Raw genomic sequence first — 17460 nt, 5'->3', positions numbered from 1 at the left:
TGAGACACGTGGTAGCAATATCTTTAATTCTACTCGAACGTACTGGGTATGGGGAGAACGTACGAGGAAAAGTGATATATTAACATACTTAAATTTGACTAATTTCGGGCCGAACACGAGTAAATATAGAATAAATGCTTTTCGCAAGATGCTTTATTTAGCAAAATAAATTTGAAAACGTATCACGCGCGTCTAAATTCAAGATTTATTTTTACACGTACAACTTACTTAGCCAGGTTTAAACATACTTGATAAATTTTCAAACTCGATTTCCTCAGAAATTTTCCATTTATTTTTTCATCTACGATCGCTCTGTACGCAACTGTACTATCAGTTACGTATCACCTTCTACAAACGAATATAGCGTACAAATACTTTCTGTAGCCACTGTATGCAATTGCACGCTGTATAGCTGTAGATTTTTTTCTATAAAAAGCTTCTGCCAATTTCCTGTTCTTCGTCATATTTCCATCTCCAAAGGAATTCGCTGTACATATTCTACCAGTAAAGCAGCAACAATCACGCCTAGAATTCCAGAAACATATTCAACCTGTCTTCGTTCACCCGGTCATCCAGATACATCGAGAAGACGCCCATTGCCTTTTCGCAAATCCTTGGAACCGCATCGAACGTGCACACGCATATAGTCGCGGCTCGAAGCGAGCTTTCTTGCGAAGCTTTTCGCTTCGAGGATCTTTCCTTTTCACCGCTCCTCTCAGACCTCACTTTCATCGTCCCGTCGTGTGTAACTATCTCGAATTCTGCGCTCGATCCCCCGATACGATATAGTCGGTCGACGACTACGACGACTTCAGACAATTTCTGAGATTGCGTGCACCGCGAAAGTTTTCCCGGCGAGCCGCAAACACGGCCGCTTATCGCGAACAATTCTGATTCGTGTCGCGATATGCGTCTCCCTGTCTCTCAGCAGGGCTGCGTAACCGCGGCAGAGAGTTTGAAAACAGAGAAAGGAAATGATTACTCCGCGCCGAAATTGCTCTTCAGGCCAGTATCTCGCCGACGATTCTTTGGAAAGTAATCGATTTACAACACAGAATAATATCGTCGCGATTGGAAAATTTGTACAAGGAAAGGGAATTTCATTAACATTGCCAACGTCTATTTTTTATTTGCAACAAGTCGTGATTCTCGTTCGCTTTACGGATACTTACTTTCTGTGATCCATTAATTAATATGTTGATGTTATTTCAATAAGCAGATAAATCTTTCCATTAGAAGAATCTAGCCATTCTTGCCTTTCTTCTTTTTCAGTAGAAGAAGTTACGATCTATCAGATGTTTAATTATAATTCCTGATTTTAATAACGAGCGATTAACAAATCGAATGAGGTTCAATACCAGAACTACCAAAGCAACTTTTTTTCAAAATTTTTGGTATTAATTTTCGATGTTAAGATTATTTACGTGTAAGAATTCACAAACACAGTATCGACGTTAAATACGGAGGAGCCATCAGTCGGATATAATGCTCGATTAAAGAGGGTCTATTCCTCCTTGTCGTATAACGCGAAATCGTGTAAGCTCATTGTAACCATGTTCTCCTATGTCTCATAGACGGTTAAAGTAGGTCAGGCTGCTATTCTAATATTTCACATGCGAACGCTAAATCACGTATCGATTAGAGGGATTCGCTGAAGGCAGAGCACGCTTTTCTATCGTCCCGTTCTAATTAAACGTCGCATGCTGTTATGTTCAACACGCGAAATACAATGTGTTCCATTTGCACGAAATACGATGAAATTCGTCGATACTACGTAATTTTTCTATTACGTACATTTGCTTGTGTAAAGAACGACGAGAAGAAGGAATGCAAGATAAAAGGACTACTGCGAGTATTAAAGTTTATACGAAAGATCAAAACATTCGCGTGCCATGTCAAAATGAAAGCCAAATTGTCGTCATTCGTACGTGATCATTCAAACTAATTAAATTCCTCGGGGAAATGTCATGGATTTCAATAAAACGACCACATTTCACAGCACAAAGGAATATACTATTATGATTAATTATGATATCCGTCCATTTTCACGATCGATCATTTTCACGATATTTCGGTGATCGAAGAAATATTATATATTTAAATAAATATTCCAAATAGATATCCTAAAATTATAAAATCAATATATCGTAACAAACAAATCTCGTTATACTTTATCGATAAATAATATTTTGATAAACAAAACATTGTTTTCCATGAAACTTTCATTCTTCGTTTCTTTGAAATCCTCTCGGAACTCGTCCGATGGTCTTGCAAGACACTTCAAGAACGATCTGGATCCTGATCGTAAAATTATCGCACGATTGCGCCCGCGACTCGCATCTGATACGCATTAAACTTGCAAAACCTTGTTAACACGACACTGTATTCGTAGGTGCATCAGGATTCGCGCGCATCCGCTCGTGGGACGCGAGTTGCGTCGTCGCCGAGAAATTCGTAATTCAGTCGTGTGATCACCCGGGCTTGTTTAATTGAAATACGCCAACAAAATTGCCCGTCTCTCGGGCACCCTATGAAGCGGAATTTAATCTCATTGCTGACGCGACTAGTCGCGTATTATCCGCGTAACGAGCCGCGGAATGAAACAATTTCGTTCCACCAAGGTGGAATCGCCTGGGGCTTACACGCCCTTCCGCTGGATTTCGTTTAGGTTTAGACGAGCCTTCGAGCATATTATCGTCTTCTATCGCCTCCAATATTCGATATTAATGGACGAATGGATGGAATAAGTCAGAAGTCTATTTATGATTAAATCGAATCGAATGACTTGGAACACTGATCGATCAACGATCGTATTAGGATGCAATCGGATGATTCCAAATGGAACTCGGGAACGAATTTCTATTTCTATTTAGGAACGAAGATCTATTTAGAAACCCCGTTGCTAGCTTATGTAGAAAATGGAAAATAATTACGTAATAGAAACTTGAATCGACGTGGTTAGCTGTTGAAAACTTAAACGATGGTAATTATTTAATAATACTAAAGTAGAGTAAAAAGTAAATATATAGATTAAAATAATACTGAATAATTAATCGAATCGGAGAATAATTAATTTCTGAGCTGTCCAGTCGGAAAATTAACCTACTCCGTCAGCCACAAGTATTAAGATATCAATTCAATCCACTCATTGAAAAATTCTATCAATCTTTACCTAGTTTAATATCTTAATTGTGTTAACGAAATAATACATTTATGATAAAGTACATAGAAATTAAAAGGATGTATACTAAACGTTAGTAAATGTTCTGACAGCTTTCCGTCAATAATATGTAGAAGAATGTCGTAACACTGTTGTAACTTTTTCGTGCGAGGGAATCGTTTGAAGAGCGTTTTCAAGCTTTGTTGTTGATTAATTAAATTCGTTAAGCTGAATTGGTATACTCTCAAACGCCTGTTGCCATAGTATAATCAAAAGTTTCACCGCAAACGAAATTTCCTTGGATGATTTACTTTGGTTAATGAAATCCCGGCCGGGTGATGTATTACTCAATTACTTCGAGTAAGTTAATTTATGGGTGTATCTCCTTCCACACGTTGCTTTACTACACCGCAAATATGTCTTTAGTAAATATTTCGTGGCGTTCACGGTTTTGTCGTAGTAAATCTTCTTCGATGCGAGACGTTCTATTAAGTCTTTCTAATCTGTCGTCGATCCTATCTCGTCCCTTCGCGAGCCTCGAAAATACAAATTGCTGATTTTTGCGTTAATTAAGGTCGAAAGTTCGTAAGGAAGCAAGTTTCTCCATCAGCCAGATTTTAACTGAATTAATAAAAGTTTCAACGTGAGACGACTGATTAATCGAGTTTGTACTTCTTATCGTGTTCCACTGCGTAACCCTGTTTCGAGGATACTTTATCAATCCCTTGAAACTTGCTATTTTAACGACGCGTCACTGTTAAATCGCTTATCGAATTTGCAGAAAGTACGAAGTGAGAAATCATTGAAATACACATTAAAATTGGATTTCACCTTGTCGGTAAATTATCTTCCAATTAAATGTTAAAACATAAATAGTTGTTCAGGTCGATGAGATTTGCTCATTCGCGGTGTTTAATTGAAACAGCGGAAATAATTTTTTAATTATCAATACAATCTCCTTTCCGAACGATATTTTATTCGTATTGCATCGTGAGTAAAGAAAAATTTGTTAAACGATCTAATTTTCAAATAGAGATACGTATCTTTCACTTTCTCCGATTTAATCAAGATTGTTCATTGCATTATTCTATTTTACACATAGCGAGAGAACGCGAACAATTGCGTGATCGAACGTCTCGTTAAGATTTCCCACGTTAAATAAAGGCAGGCTAACGAAAGGCCGATAATTGTAGAGGGAATCGATTACTAAATAACACAGGAAAACAGGAAGTTGAACAAAATACCCAGTTCTTTCTCGGAATCGTGTTTTATTCTTTGCTAGACAATTTTATTTGCCAAACATGTTTCCTATTCCGTTACCGCCGCCTTAGTTTCCTCTTTAAGATGTCTGACCTAATACGTTCCTATTTCACTGCACGCAGAGAAATCGATATTTCACACTAGCTTTACCGAATAATAATTGTGGAATTAATATTTCGTCTGAATAATCCGGAACCATTTATAACAAAGATTCACGTTTAAACTGTATTTCAGATCCAACCTAAATCTTCCGAATATTCCACTAATTAATTGCTGTTTTATGTTTCAGGTGAAACTATGCGGTGATATCCGAAGGAATCCAACCAGAGAACATACATATCAGCTCATATCGTCTCTATCGAACGACCACAAACATCGACCAAACTAACAAAGCATATCAAAGCAATATGGAGGCTCAGCGATGTTTCTGCCTCGTTCAAGGCATATCAAATGTCGATGGAGCGTGATCGACGAAACTCTTCGTCATATTCTGTCTTAATTAAACCTTCCTATAAACCTTACACCGAGTTAACAAACAATTAAACCGACCTGTCGGAAGAAACCACCCCTTCTCTTCGTAACCAAGAAAACTTGGAAGAAAACAAGATAGAACAGAGTGAGAGGATGTTGCTGAGGTAACGCGACCTCTCGAGCCGGCTGAACAGCGATCTTTAATCGAACCGTGCTCGAACAACGAAGGTATAGCAGGTGAAGAAGAGCTGTGGATAGAGCTAAACAGGCCCAGGTCCATAAGCTGAGAGTCAAGCATGGGTTTCCCCAGGAGGAGATCACTGTGGTTGAAAGTGGCCATTCTAGCCACGGCGGTCTGGGTTACCGTGTGCTTCCTCCTGTACACGGAGGACCGTGCCAACGCAGCTGTACAAGGCTTGGCACCGTCCGGCGTCGCGGCGCCTCAAATGGCCAATGGTTTTGTACCGGCAGCAGCGGCTCTCAGGAAAGAGACGCCGTTCAACGCGCAGCCCAAGGCAAAAGTTCAAGCCGGCCCGGAGCAAGGTAATTAATCGCTTGTTTATGCAAAGATGGGATGGAAGAGATTTATTATTATTATTAAAAGAGATCAGGGAAAAATAAAGAGTTTAATGGAGTGGAACGTAGGTCAGGGTTTGGTTTAGGAGAGGAATGCTTGGCGAGGAATTTCAAACCTTCAGATTCCTGTTGAGTGTTATAACGCCATATACGCGCATCCCCTGGTGACACTACACCTCGGTCACCTTCCAAGACTACAATACGCAATGTAAAGAAAGATACAAGGTATTAAGGATACTGAAATAGCGCATTTTTGGCTGAATCACAATCGTACCTCGGAGAATCTCAGTCATACCTCGGAGAATTCCGATCGTACCTCAGTAGAAATCCAATCATACCTCGGAAGGGTCCAGTTAAATCGCTGTCTCTCTGTAAATCTCTTCACGCGTCGCGAAACCGTTTAAGTATCGTCATACTCGTCGTAAGATAACGTCATACACATACCACTAGTGCGTAAATGTCTATCGGTTCTATATTCTTTAATTGCGCATCACGATGATGAACAAAATTGGCTATAATTCTTGACCGAACGCGCACCCTTTCGCTCGATGCTACAGTTCCTTCGTCAATTCTTCGTTTTCAATGTCTAACATCGTTTATTCCTCTGTTATTACGAACCTTCTCTTCATCTTCGTATAGTCTTGGCAATGCGTAGCATTCCAAACTCGTACACGCATAATTCCTGTTCCTGTCGTTTCTCAAACCTTCTCTTCGCAGTTTCTCTCCTTTCCCCCCGCCTTTCTTCTTTTAATCATATTTAAACATACTTATTTTCTTCCTAGACACCTCCTATCTTTTATCGAATCTTCCATCCACCGTCATCCGTACCAAACTCTATCTGGCTAGTATTACCTCCTTGCGTCGTGAAATTATCGTCGCAAATATAACTCAAGGATAAAAAGAGCTGTATCTTTTCTGGGTCCCTTGGCGGCATTCAGTCGGAACAAAGAACGGCCGACGTACAAAAGGTTGCAACCGGAATTTCGAAAGAGAGCCGAAGGAAAAGATGGGAGGGAGGTTGATGCACGAGGGTAGTTTCACTGCGGCGAAGTTCGTAGCGGCCTGCACGCTGCTCTAAAGCAATTTGTCGTGCTCTTTATTGCCGCATCGCGCACACCGGGGCCTGGCTCGCTCGGCCAGGATGAAATTATTTCCAGGACGAGGGCAAGGCGGCGCGAGGAGAAACTGGGTGAACTCTCGAGCCCCGTACTGCCGCCATTTTACCGATGCCCTGGCTGCCAATATGACGCAGAAAAATAAAAGTCGAGTTTGTGCCGGAAAGCTCTTAGGGAAAGAGACAGCCACGGACTCGAGATACGTTCTGAAAATTCAATTCACATCGTCTTCCGTTTTTTACCCTCGTCTCTGCATCGACCACCCCCTTTGCTCTCGTTTTTGTATTTCCTTCGTTTGCCGTGTGTCGCTGCTCGCGCGAACTGGAAATTGCGCTTGGGCGATGATTTCGTTTCGGAATCGATGGGTGAACGAGCCAAGCTAGTACTGGGATAAGTATCAACTACATTTTTTTTCTTTTTTAAGGAATAAATTTGTTTATATATTTAAGGTTGTTAAGGGTTGTTTCATTGTATCGTAGTTTTATTGGTTGAGTTTTTCGTATATCGATTGTCTTTGATTATTTTCATTGGCATCGACCGTCTCCTTGAAGATATTAATGAATCAGGTAATTGTATATCATCGTATTGTATTAAATAACAGATACGTGTGATTTTCTAGTGTAAAATTTGGATTTCAATGTGCAAGGAAAGTTTAAGTAATTTGCCTCATTAATTGACTAGCGACACTTTCCCCACATCGAGGTAGAAATTTCATGCCGAGAACGCTGTCTGAAATGGACGAATTAATTTATCTTGTTAATGAGCTACAGACAAGTTTCGGAATTATTACTACTCGCAGAGTTATTAGACTCATTTAGAACACGAATCTGCAAGAGCTGGTATTACAATTTCACACGAAAGCCACGCAGAACAAATCAGTATTAATTTCAAAATTTGTAAGACAAAACTTCCTCTTCTACGCTTATGGGAGCTAAAAATCTTCCGAAGGAAATAGGTCGTAGGAATTTTTAGAAAATTGTTAAAAGCACAAACCTTTGTTTCGAACCTGCAGTTCGTTCTCATCTCGCTAACAGGAAAAAGTTATTTGCTGAATTATTATTTTACCGTGTTTTCTTTGTTTTTCAGGCGGCGGTGTGCTTGTTGCTCCCCGGGAACAAGATCCGAGCGCGCCTGGAGAGATGGGAAGACCCGTAATTTTGCCAACGAATTTGACTGCCGAAACTAAAAAGCTCGTCGACGACGGGTGGCTAAACAACGCGTTCAATCAGTACGTTAGCGACCTGATTTCCGTTCATAGAACACTGCCTGACCCCCGGGATCCATGGTGAGTCGAACCATTCTGCATGTTAATTTTCTTCCAACCATTGCAATATTTTTTGCAACGTGTATTCCATACGTTTGTTACAACATAAAAAATATTGGAAATTACAGAAAGAAGCGATACCGTGTTTTAGTATATTTCCGAGGATCGTAGTACAATATATTTTACTATCCTCGAGTGAAATTTATTAAGATTGAATTTTTTATGGTGATTTTTAATACTGCGTGTCTTCGTGATATAGAGCAGAGTACATGGTAAGGAAAAAGTTATTCTGTAAATTTCGTGGATTTATAGGAATAATATTTTGTAATGGCTCATAAAGTTTGCGACGGTGTACATCCAATAAATACAAGTAACTCGACGATAACATTTTATTGAAATTAGTCGCATCACATGTTAATAAACTGATAAGGAGATATGTATTTACCAAAAAGGATCTCTTTTATGTTTGTTCGTAAGGGTATGAAAAAGATGTAGGGTGTTAATTTGTATTTGAGAAACGAAGGCTCTTTGAAAATTTAGTTAGATTTTGGTTAGGCAAGGTTTAGCATTTTTAATTCTGGAACGAAACGTCCTTGTGACATCTTAGTGAAGATCTTTTGGAGTATTCGCTTCTTACGCTCTCGTTTCTTAAAAGAATTTTCTTTATAGAAAGAATCTCGTCCCATTTAAGAACTTCGTCTCCTGACAATAACAAACAATAACAGAATTGATCCGCTTAGAAGATAATATCGGAGATACTATAAATATCGAGCTCTAAGACTCCACGTGATCTCGGAAATACGTTCATAATTGCCGCAAACAACACAATTTTTTCATAACATTAATTTCACCGCGTGGACTCATTTTTCCATTTCTCAATTCACTAACGACAAGCGTATAATCAGTTGACAGTGACGACAGTGGAAAGATGTAGTAAGATATAAATTCCGAAATTAAATAACAAATTACATCTGATAGAACCTCGAGGAAAATAATCCGATAATGGAATTAACTTCAACGACGTATTATTGTTGAATTCTTGGCGGACAAGTCGGACCAACAGAGTTTTCGTTTCCTTAATATTTCAACGGATCTTAAAATTACAGTCGTGTCCCAAAGGGAGCGCGGTGCCAGTCGAGGGAATCTCGGAAAACACGAGATAATTTAACGCGGACGAACGCAACGGGATTAAAGTTGTTCCTTCGTTATTATTTAATTAAATTAGCCAGCAATACGTTTTAGTTCGAGCTATGTCAGACATCGTATTTTACCATTGCGCAAACTTTTCTCCTACGCGACGGTCCGAATGAAATACGAAAAGGATTCTCCAAGGTTTTTCGGGAGTTGAATAACGTAATAAAAGGAAAGTACATGTACGTCGCGCCTTATTCGCGTCCCGAGGAAAAGAGGGTAGCCTTCTCCTGTCCATTTGTATGTTTCGAGACGTCCTCGTAACGAGACGTTATTGCAACTTCTTGTTAACAAATTGCGAGAATTACTTATTCGTTGGCGCGTGGAAAGCATTTTCAGAGACGCAGCTGAACGAACAACATAGATTGCAAGTTTAAGTGAATCGTAATTGTAATTTGCTGACTAATTTGTCGCATAGAAGCGCGTAATGAGACGATAACCGAGACGAATGATTATTTGCAGATTCAATTGAACGCGATCCTAAGCAAAATTTATTTTATTAGATGCTAAATTAATTTGTAAGACGAACCGCACAGTTTAAAAAGAGCCGAGTTTTTATTTCCAAAATTAGTATAAAACGCGTAAAAATCACTTATCTCCGCCTCTTCGATGTGAAAAAGCCACTATAAAATACAATCTGATAGATAATAAACTAACACAAGAGCTATTAAATTACTCGAAAGACATCTTAGAAACTAAAAGAGAACGAAATCCGAGAAAAGGAAATAAAAGATAGGGAAGGAAGATTTAGACGTTTATCTATAGCGAAACAGTTCCCATTCCATAATATCGAGGCGTCAATCGGCGAACAGGAAACGTCCTCGTGGTACGTGAGATCCGTACATCACAGTCGGAAAGGTATAGAATCGTCTATATCGAGATTTGACGAAACATCAAAAACCACCGGGCGATTTATCGCTTTCGAAGTGGATTCCACGAAGCGTCGTGTGGGATCGTTCTTCATAATTCCGCCATAAATCTCGTAACTCGACCGGACGATTTATTTTGCAAAGCAGGGAGCCTACTGGGTACGTAGGTTTATCTGCGCGACGATCAGAACCGGTGGGGTCCCCTACCGAAATATGTTCCGCGGCGATCGTAAATTCTCGGTAAAAGTTGGGTGGCTCGTGGCGGTGCTCGCAGGCGGCGGCGAATTAACTCCATGAATATTAATTACAATTTACATGATATTAACCGACATTATCAGGACACGTGGGCGAAGTTCGCGAACGGCCATTGGCGCAGGACACCGCTGCCTCAAACTAAGCCAAACGGTTTCAAACAGAAGTAACGAAGAGAGTACGCTGCTGTCGGCGAACAGGTGGCCCTGATTTGCAGCCCGTTGCATACCGTTAAGCCAATCGACGGTCGCGCTAATGTTCCACCTCGATTAGCGAGTCGATGAAATTTTCACGAAGTCAAGTTTTTTGGATGGAGACAGTGAAGTGCTAGAACGTGGTTTTTGGAGTGTAATATGGGATGGGAAGTTGGAAGCGTGCGGTGAAACGAGGGTAGATACGGTGTTCTGTGTTTTATGAGACTGAGCGTTTGCGTGGGTTAGGGTACATAATGTAGCAAGGGATTTTCACAGCAACATTTTGCTTATTCTCTTTTTGGGTTAGGTCACGAAGGAAACGCGTTTTATTTCTAAACGAAGAATTTCGCGGTTTAAATGTTTCAAAGTTGCTAAATGAAAAAATTGAAAATTTGAGGATTCAGGGATTGTAAGATTCGAGTGACTGAAAATTAATAAATTTAGAGATTTGCGAGTCGGAAGATTAGGAAATTTGGAGGCGTGATAATTTAAAAATTTGCATGCTCTCCCTTATCACTCGTCGATACTTTCTACCTAGCGAAATGTATTCAACCTCGACCTCGATTAATGAACAAATTCACCTGAAAAGGTCCCGTTTCCGCGACCGCACGATTCGTGAATATTCAATCAGCTAGCTACCGACATATTCATTAAGTCACAGGAAGAGAAAGTTTATCTGTAACAGATCGTTTAATTGATTTCACGGCTCGGCTAAGGCTCAAAGACGAATCCCCGCTTCGTCACCGGGACACGGGTTTATCGCTGCTCCTCCAGCAACTCCCTCAATTATGCAAAACAAACTCGAAAGGGTCTTTTCGTAAATAAAACGTACGAGTGTTCGGAAAAGGAGCGGCGACGAAGCCTTAAAAATCGATACGAGTGACTTTCCATCGTGAAATAGTCAGTTTCCCGAGGAATCTTCGGATATTTGAAGAAAAGTGGAAAGGTGGAGAAATTGTTTTATTGGTGAGCTCGTGTCTGCGATTTGTAGTTACTCACATAACCGATCGAGCATCGTTAAGAGCAGAATAGCTCTTTCAGTTTCTTTCTGAGAAGTTAGAAGGATTAGTTTACTAGATAACGCGAGAGACCTTTTTAAAACTTTTTTACTCGTCATTTTGCAACTTGTAACTTGTGAAAAGAACTCGAGCCGTTTATTTCAATTTTAAAAAAGATACTCTGTTTTAAAGAGTGTTTGATCACTTATGTAGACAACTGTATATGTCCATGGCGACATGAAATTAAATTAAAAACTAATAAAGCGGAATCGGTATGGTAATCGGAATAATACTTCATTTCCATAGTGTAACAAACAAATTCAATAAATTTAATAGCATAATTACGTTCATAATTAACGCAATAGTCAACTATGAAAGAAACGCCACATCGGAAATTTAAAATTTATATCCAATAAACATTTCCACTGTGTGGGGACTTCGTTTATATAAATACAGAATGCAAGCATTCTTCGAACCAGTTACCGCAAAAACAAGTGGAGGAATTCACGCAGAAACGAACAACGGACAAAAACTCGAAACCGACATACCATAGTTAATTACGTGATATCTATACAAACTCGTTTCATGGCCGCGACTGTTTTGAATTTCAATATACGTTTCGACGTAGCGTGGAATAAACGCGAGTTCGTCTAGAAAATTGCGAATTTCCGTACCACTCGTTCCATCTTCTCGCGTCGTTCTTTCGTTCTGTATCTCTCTCTTTCTTTCTCTTTTCTCTTTCTTCTTTTTTTTTTAATTTCAATTACATCGTGCCAAGGGAACAGCGGTTGCCGCAGTACAGTAGAAATATGCGAGGTGGCCAGAAAGAAACATGGAATTTTCTGCTGAAAAAGACCAAACCGCGAATCGTCACGAGAGGATGAGTTCAAATGAAATTACGATTTATTTCTTTTTATTTTCTTAACTCCTCTTTCTTTTCTTGGCCAATTAATATCGTTCGATCGACGCATAGAAAACGTAGATGTTCGTTGGTATTATTCGATTACAATAGAGTACAAGGCGCGAAACTTTCATTGAAATTGCACCGTGAAATAATTGACTCGAAGTCGTGCTTAATTTAATCAGACACTTTCTCGAGATCTTCTGCTAATTAATGCAATCATAATTGATAGGAGATAAGCGAAGTTTTTGCGGAGTGGGGGCTTTTACAAGATTAACCTTACCTTTCAATGCCTAATAATGAAGAATTGAAATCTGCTTCGCGTACACAGGGGCATCGTGTCCTTTTGCTTGTTTCAATTATACAGCATCGTACGATTTTTGTCGTATTAGATTTCTCAAATTTCCCGAGGCGTAAAGAGAGAAGGAAGGTTTAGATATTGCGATTGTAAAAATAAAATTTTCATTGTATCTGTCTATCGTAAAACTCGAAGCTTTCAAACTTTTTCTGAATTTTTCCCTCGAAAGCTTAAACCTTCTTCAATCTTCAAATAGCCTTGCATCAGCATAAAAGTGTAATATTCACTATCCTTACGTTATAATCAAAGTTACGATTACATTCATCGTTTACGCGATGCGACAACCGAAAGCAATCTTCTTCACTCGAGTTTCATAACGTTTACCACTCTCGGAATTGTTTATTACTGCAGCCATGTGATAGGATCGCGTAGAGCTTGCCATGCAGACTTTCTCTCTTGAATGACAAGTTGCTCGTCCCATTACCAACATCTCTCTTTTTCTCTCTGCCTTCTTCTTTCTTTCTAAGGTCGACTCGCGCCTCTTTACCTTGCGACGTCGCAACGAGAAAAGAAAATTGGCAATGATACACGCGGATTTAGCCAGAAAGGGACTGAACGGAAAGAAAGAGATGGCTGACTCGGTTAACGAGAAGTTATGAACACGACTCGTCCAGCGGTAATTTCGCCATTGCTAAGAACAGTTTTTATTGTTCGTACCGTAATTCTCGAGTCTGTTACGCGAGGACCTATGTACTTCGTGTTCCACTGTTGCAAGTTATCGTTGCGAAGCGGTTGTTAGCGTTGTTTAATGCAGGCAGATGATCCTTCTTCTACTCTCCATTTTGCGACATTAAGCCAATAATTCCGTCAAGACACCAGCTTTATGCGCAATTTTCTGCTGCCCTGTTCGAGAGTCGCTTTCATTGCGGTTGTAAAAGTTTAAATGGATAAAAAGGGAACCGAGTTCGAGAGAAAAATGTAATATCCTTTACGTTTCGCGAATATAAAAAAAAATATTAAGAATATCAATTATGCGGATTAATGTATTCACGTAACAACTCGAGTAACATTGTTCGTTTCTCGCAAAACATCTTACTGTAATACAAACGTCTTAATCTAAATTGTTCTCAGCTAGGGGAGAGTCTGTTCATTCGACGCATGCCCAGCGTTTAGAACATTGAAAGTCTTTGCGGCCTCTCTCTCGATCATTTTATTTTCCAGGAGTAACTTCAAAGTAACATTCATGTGGCTTCTGGCCACATTTCTCTTCTTTCTGCTTTGAAATTTTAGATATTTTCCTGCGGAAAAGCTAAGAGAAAAATTAAATGAACCTCTCCTAATTTAATTGCAGTTGTCGATAGAATTGAACTCAAAGATAAAAATCTGTAATGATCTGTAATGATCGACGACTTTTATTAGTCGCTACTGGGCGACAAACACGTGGAAACGTTTCGGATTACAATATATACAATAATGTACGAAGGAAATTGCAAAAGTGGATTGGTAATAACGCTTAATAGATTAGAATAGGCAATAGAGAAAAATCATTTCCTTATCCGAAAAACAAAATCTAGAAAAGAACGTTTTTACGTGCACGAAAACAATGGAATAAATAGCATGGTTTCGAAATATGTTACACAGAATTGTTATATTTGTTTGTTTATTCAAATAAAATACTAATATCTGGTTTAAAAAAGCAACAACAAATTTTGGTTGGCATTATATTCCAGTTGCTACTATACAATTGTCCTCTGTATATATTTCTTCTGTTTGTCTTCAATGTATTGTTCTATTCTTGCTAACTGCATATTCATTAGAAAAGAAAGTACACGAAAAGAAAAAAGCAAACGAGCTGCATTGCATAGTAGAAAACGCAACGAACGATAATATATTTCAAAGTTACACGTGTTTTTCAACGGTTGGATCAGCTCTGACGACGCTGTTTTCATTCGAGAGCATGTACGATCGTACGCAAACTAAATAAACTGTGCGTCGGCTGCTTGGTAATTGAAAAATATCGGCGTCTCGACGTTTCAAGGCCCGGAAATCGGCCGGTTGCAGGCCGCCAGCTCTGCCGCATACTTTTTCATTACGCTTTTTCCACCTATCCCCTGGTATACGTCTCGCCGGGACTAAATTACGTGCACGGCCGGTTGCTCGTTGCCGAGAACAAAAGGAGGATCTCACAAATGGTAGGAGATGGCCGCTGCCGGACTGGAGAAACCCAGAAATAAATAATTGAGTAGGTTATTTAAGAGCGACCCGTGAGGAGGTGAGTTTTTCTTGACTCTACAAGGTGGAAGACCGAGTGTCCTCGAGGCTCCTCGATCCTCGGACGTGAGACTCTTTCTTCCTCGTTTTCTCCAAATTATTTTTCCTCTTTTCCCTTTCGATAAAAACATTTGAATGTAAATGTGTGTAGTAAGGATATGTACTGACATAATAATGTCGTAATATTGTGCAGAATTCTTATAAAAATTCCGAAGAGGTTAGAAAACATACGTCTAACTTTAAAACATATAAAAAAACTTATGTACATGTGTTACAAATCTAATTTATAGGAAGACTTTTTATATCGTAAAGTTAATTGAATCGGGGTACTTTCGTTTTTTGTGCAGGTAACGAGATGGTAATCGATCTCGTTGAAAATAGTTAGGAATCAATTTTCATGACGTTCTAAATTTTACTTTCGATATTTTGCGGACACACAGTGCCTTTATTTGTGTATTTTTGTAGAAATCTTTTGAAACATAGTAATAGATAAGGAAGAATGTTATAACATGTGAAAGGAACTATACATCTCTCTTCTCTTCCATTCCCCAGCATCTTCGCTAATTTATTTCCGCTTTATTATCCTTTGATCGCGAATAATAAGCGATGTAAATGAGGCCGAAGATTAGCAACGTTGAATTCGTTACTTTGAGGTCATCGTTTGCGTTCGTTCTGCACACGCGAGTTATTGCACTTTAAAAAGGCACGCTTTTGGTAAAGATAGCTGGAGCAAAATGCTGAAATGTACATATATTGCCGAGATAATGAGTTACTCGGAAAATAGAAAAGCAATTTTAGTCGGCAGCCGGTCGAGGCGAAACCAGTCACGACCGAAAGAAATAAGTCGGCGAGGAGACCAAATCGCTCTCGTATGCAAAACGATAGATCGAAGCCTGTTTCCCTGACCGGCTGTCATTTAATATATCGCTGACTCTGACCGTGTCGGGTCTCCTTTCTGAATCGAGTTCCTTTGCCAGAACTCTATCAAAGGAAATGTTTTCCGGTTAGATTTTCTTTCACAAACTAGTTTACTCCTTAAGCATTTGTTAAGCGTTATAATAAAATGAAACGTGTAGATTAACGTGCCAACGTGATCAACGCTCAATATACGTATAACGAGCAGGAATTCGAAGATAGAAAACAGAAACTGGGGAAGAATAAGTTCTAATAATTTGTTTATTTCGGCTCCTTAGAATCGAAGTTTTAGTAATATCGAACGATTAGGTAATTTTAATTTAGCAGAACGATATGTAAAAGAAAGTGAAAAGTCAGTGATGTTTCAGACCAGATTTTGGGAATCTCGAAATCAACAACTTTGCTTGTAAAAATTGCAGGTACGTAACTTCAAGTTCGAAATTTATCGATTTTTTTTCAAATTTATTTGAGTTTTACGATTAATTCCAGAAGAGTTTCATCTATCAAAGCGTTCGATTTAACGAACGATTGTACGCTATCGTAGAGACGTTGACAGGTATCCCAGAATCTTCTCAGATTTTTTCAAATTCAGAACAACCTTTTAGAGTCTAGAACAAGGCATTCGACACAACGGCAACTGGGCAAAACGAAATCAAAGTTTACGATGTAGCGTAGGATTCCTCGAACGAGAAACGGCTACGTGGAATATCGGTCCGAAAGATATTATCTTTGGAATGCGGGGTACAATATTCGAACGAGCAAGCAAGCACGGCAAAGATGAGACCCATCCGTTTGAACGTTGAACGAAAATTCAAACAGGGTGGCTCTAAATAAAGCAAAAGCTGAAACGCACAAACAGCGCGGAATTATTTGCGAGGAGCAATCGCGACTCTCGGTTCTCAATCGAGACACAGCGTGGCAAACTCAAACACACAGTTATATCGAATGGAGTGTACTTTTGTTGAGCATCGATTCGCGAAGCTCGAATTTTCATTGCGCGAAATGACAGCCGTAATTTAATTCTTGGACGAATCGAAAACTGTACAAATAAACAATAAATCTTAATCTGCGTTCTGCGAGTTCATTCGGTTTTGGTATTGATATTATGAGAGTTTATGGAGATGATTTTCTGTGTCGAGTTTCTGTGAAATTTTGAAAATGACGAAGAAGTAAGGTGTGGAAAGTAAATTTTTGACAGGAAGAAAGTATGAGGAAATTTTGAAAAATTCTTGATGAAAGTTTGAGAACATGTTGGTGACGATAGGAGCGAAGTTTGAAAAGAGTTTGGAAATATGTGGACAAGTTTGATAAAGGTGTAAGCAAAATTTGTGAGACCTTTGCAACAGTTTCGAAGTATTATAGGTAGGTGATAGAAAAAAGATCTAGAAACTGTAGAAAAGTTTGTTGGAATATTAGGATTTGGAAAAAGTCTCCGAGAAAGGGGAGTTTAAAGACAAAGGAATTTTAGAAAAGTTCCCAAAGTTTCCATAACTTCAAAAATAGTTGCAGGAAGCTTCGAAAGAGATTCGAAATTCACTTGAACTGAAAAAATTATTTTCATGCTCTGAATAAATTACACTCGTTAAACAGTTCTACGTATATGTAATTTAATCAACAGTAGATATCGATTGATAAACACGATCGGAAGTAAATTTATTCATTATCGTACGTATTATTTAATAATTCATTATAGCTTCAGTTTTATCTCCGTTTTGTAGTTTATTT

General features: G+C 39.0%; 1 protein-coding gene across 5 annotated transcripts in view; it reads left to right on the top strand.

Annotated features, from left to right (window-relative positions):
• Positions 1-17460, top strand: part of LOC126872425 (putative polypeptide N-acetylgalactosaminyltransferase 9) — a 292111-nt gene that overhangs the window by 200561 nt on the left and 74090 nt on the right. For all 5 annotated transcript variants that reach the window (XM_050632373.1, XM_050632370.1, XM_050632369.1 and 2 more), the window contains 2 exons: positions 4710-5434; positions 7669-7867. In XM_050632373.1, the coding sequence (XP_050488330.1) occupies positions 5188-5434; positions 7669-7867 (446 nt within the window). In that variant the 5' untranslated portion in view covers positions 4710-5187. The remainder of the gene's footprint in view (positions 1-4709; positions 5435-7668; positions 7868-17460) is intronic.

Source organism: Bombus huntii, chromosome 13, assembly GCF_024542735.1.
Source record: "Bombus huntii isolate Logan2020A chromosome 13, iyBomHunt1.1, whole genome shotgun sequence".
Taxonomy (NCBI): domain Eukaryota; kingdom Metazoa; phylum Arthropoda; class Insecta; order Hymenoptera; family Apidae; genus Bombus; species Bombus huntii.
This window is presented reverse-complemented; position numbering and strand designations above follow the sequence as displayed.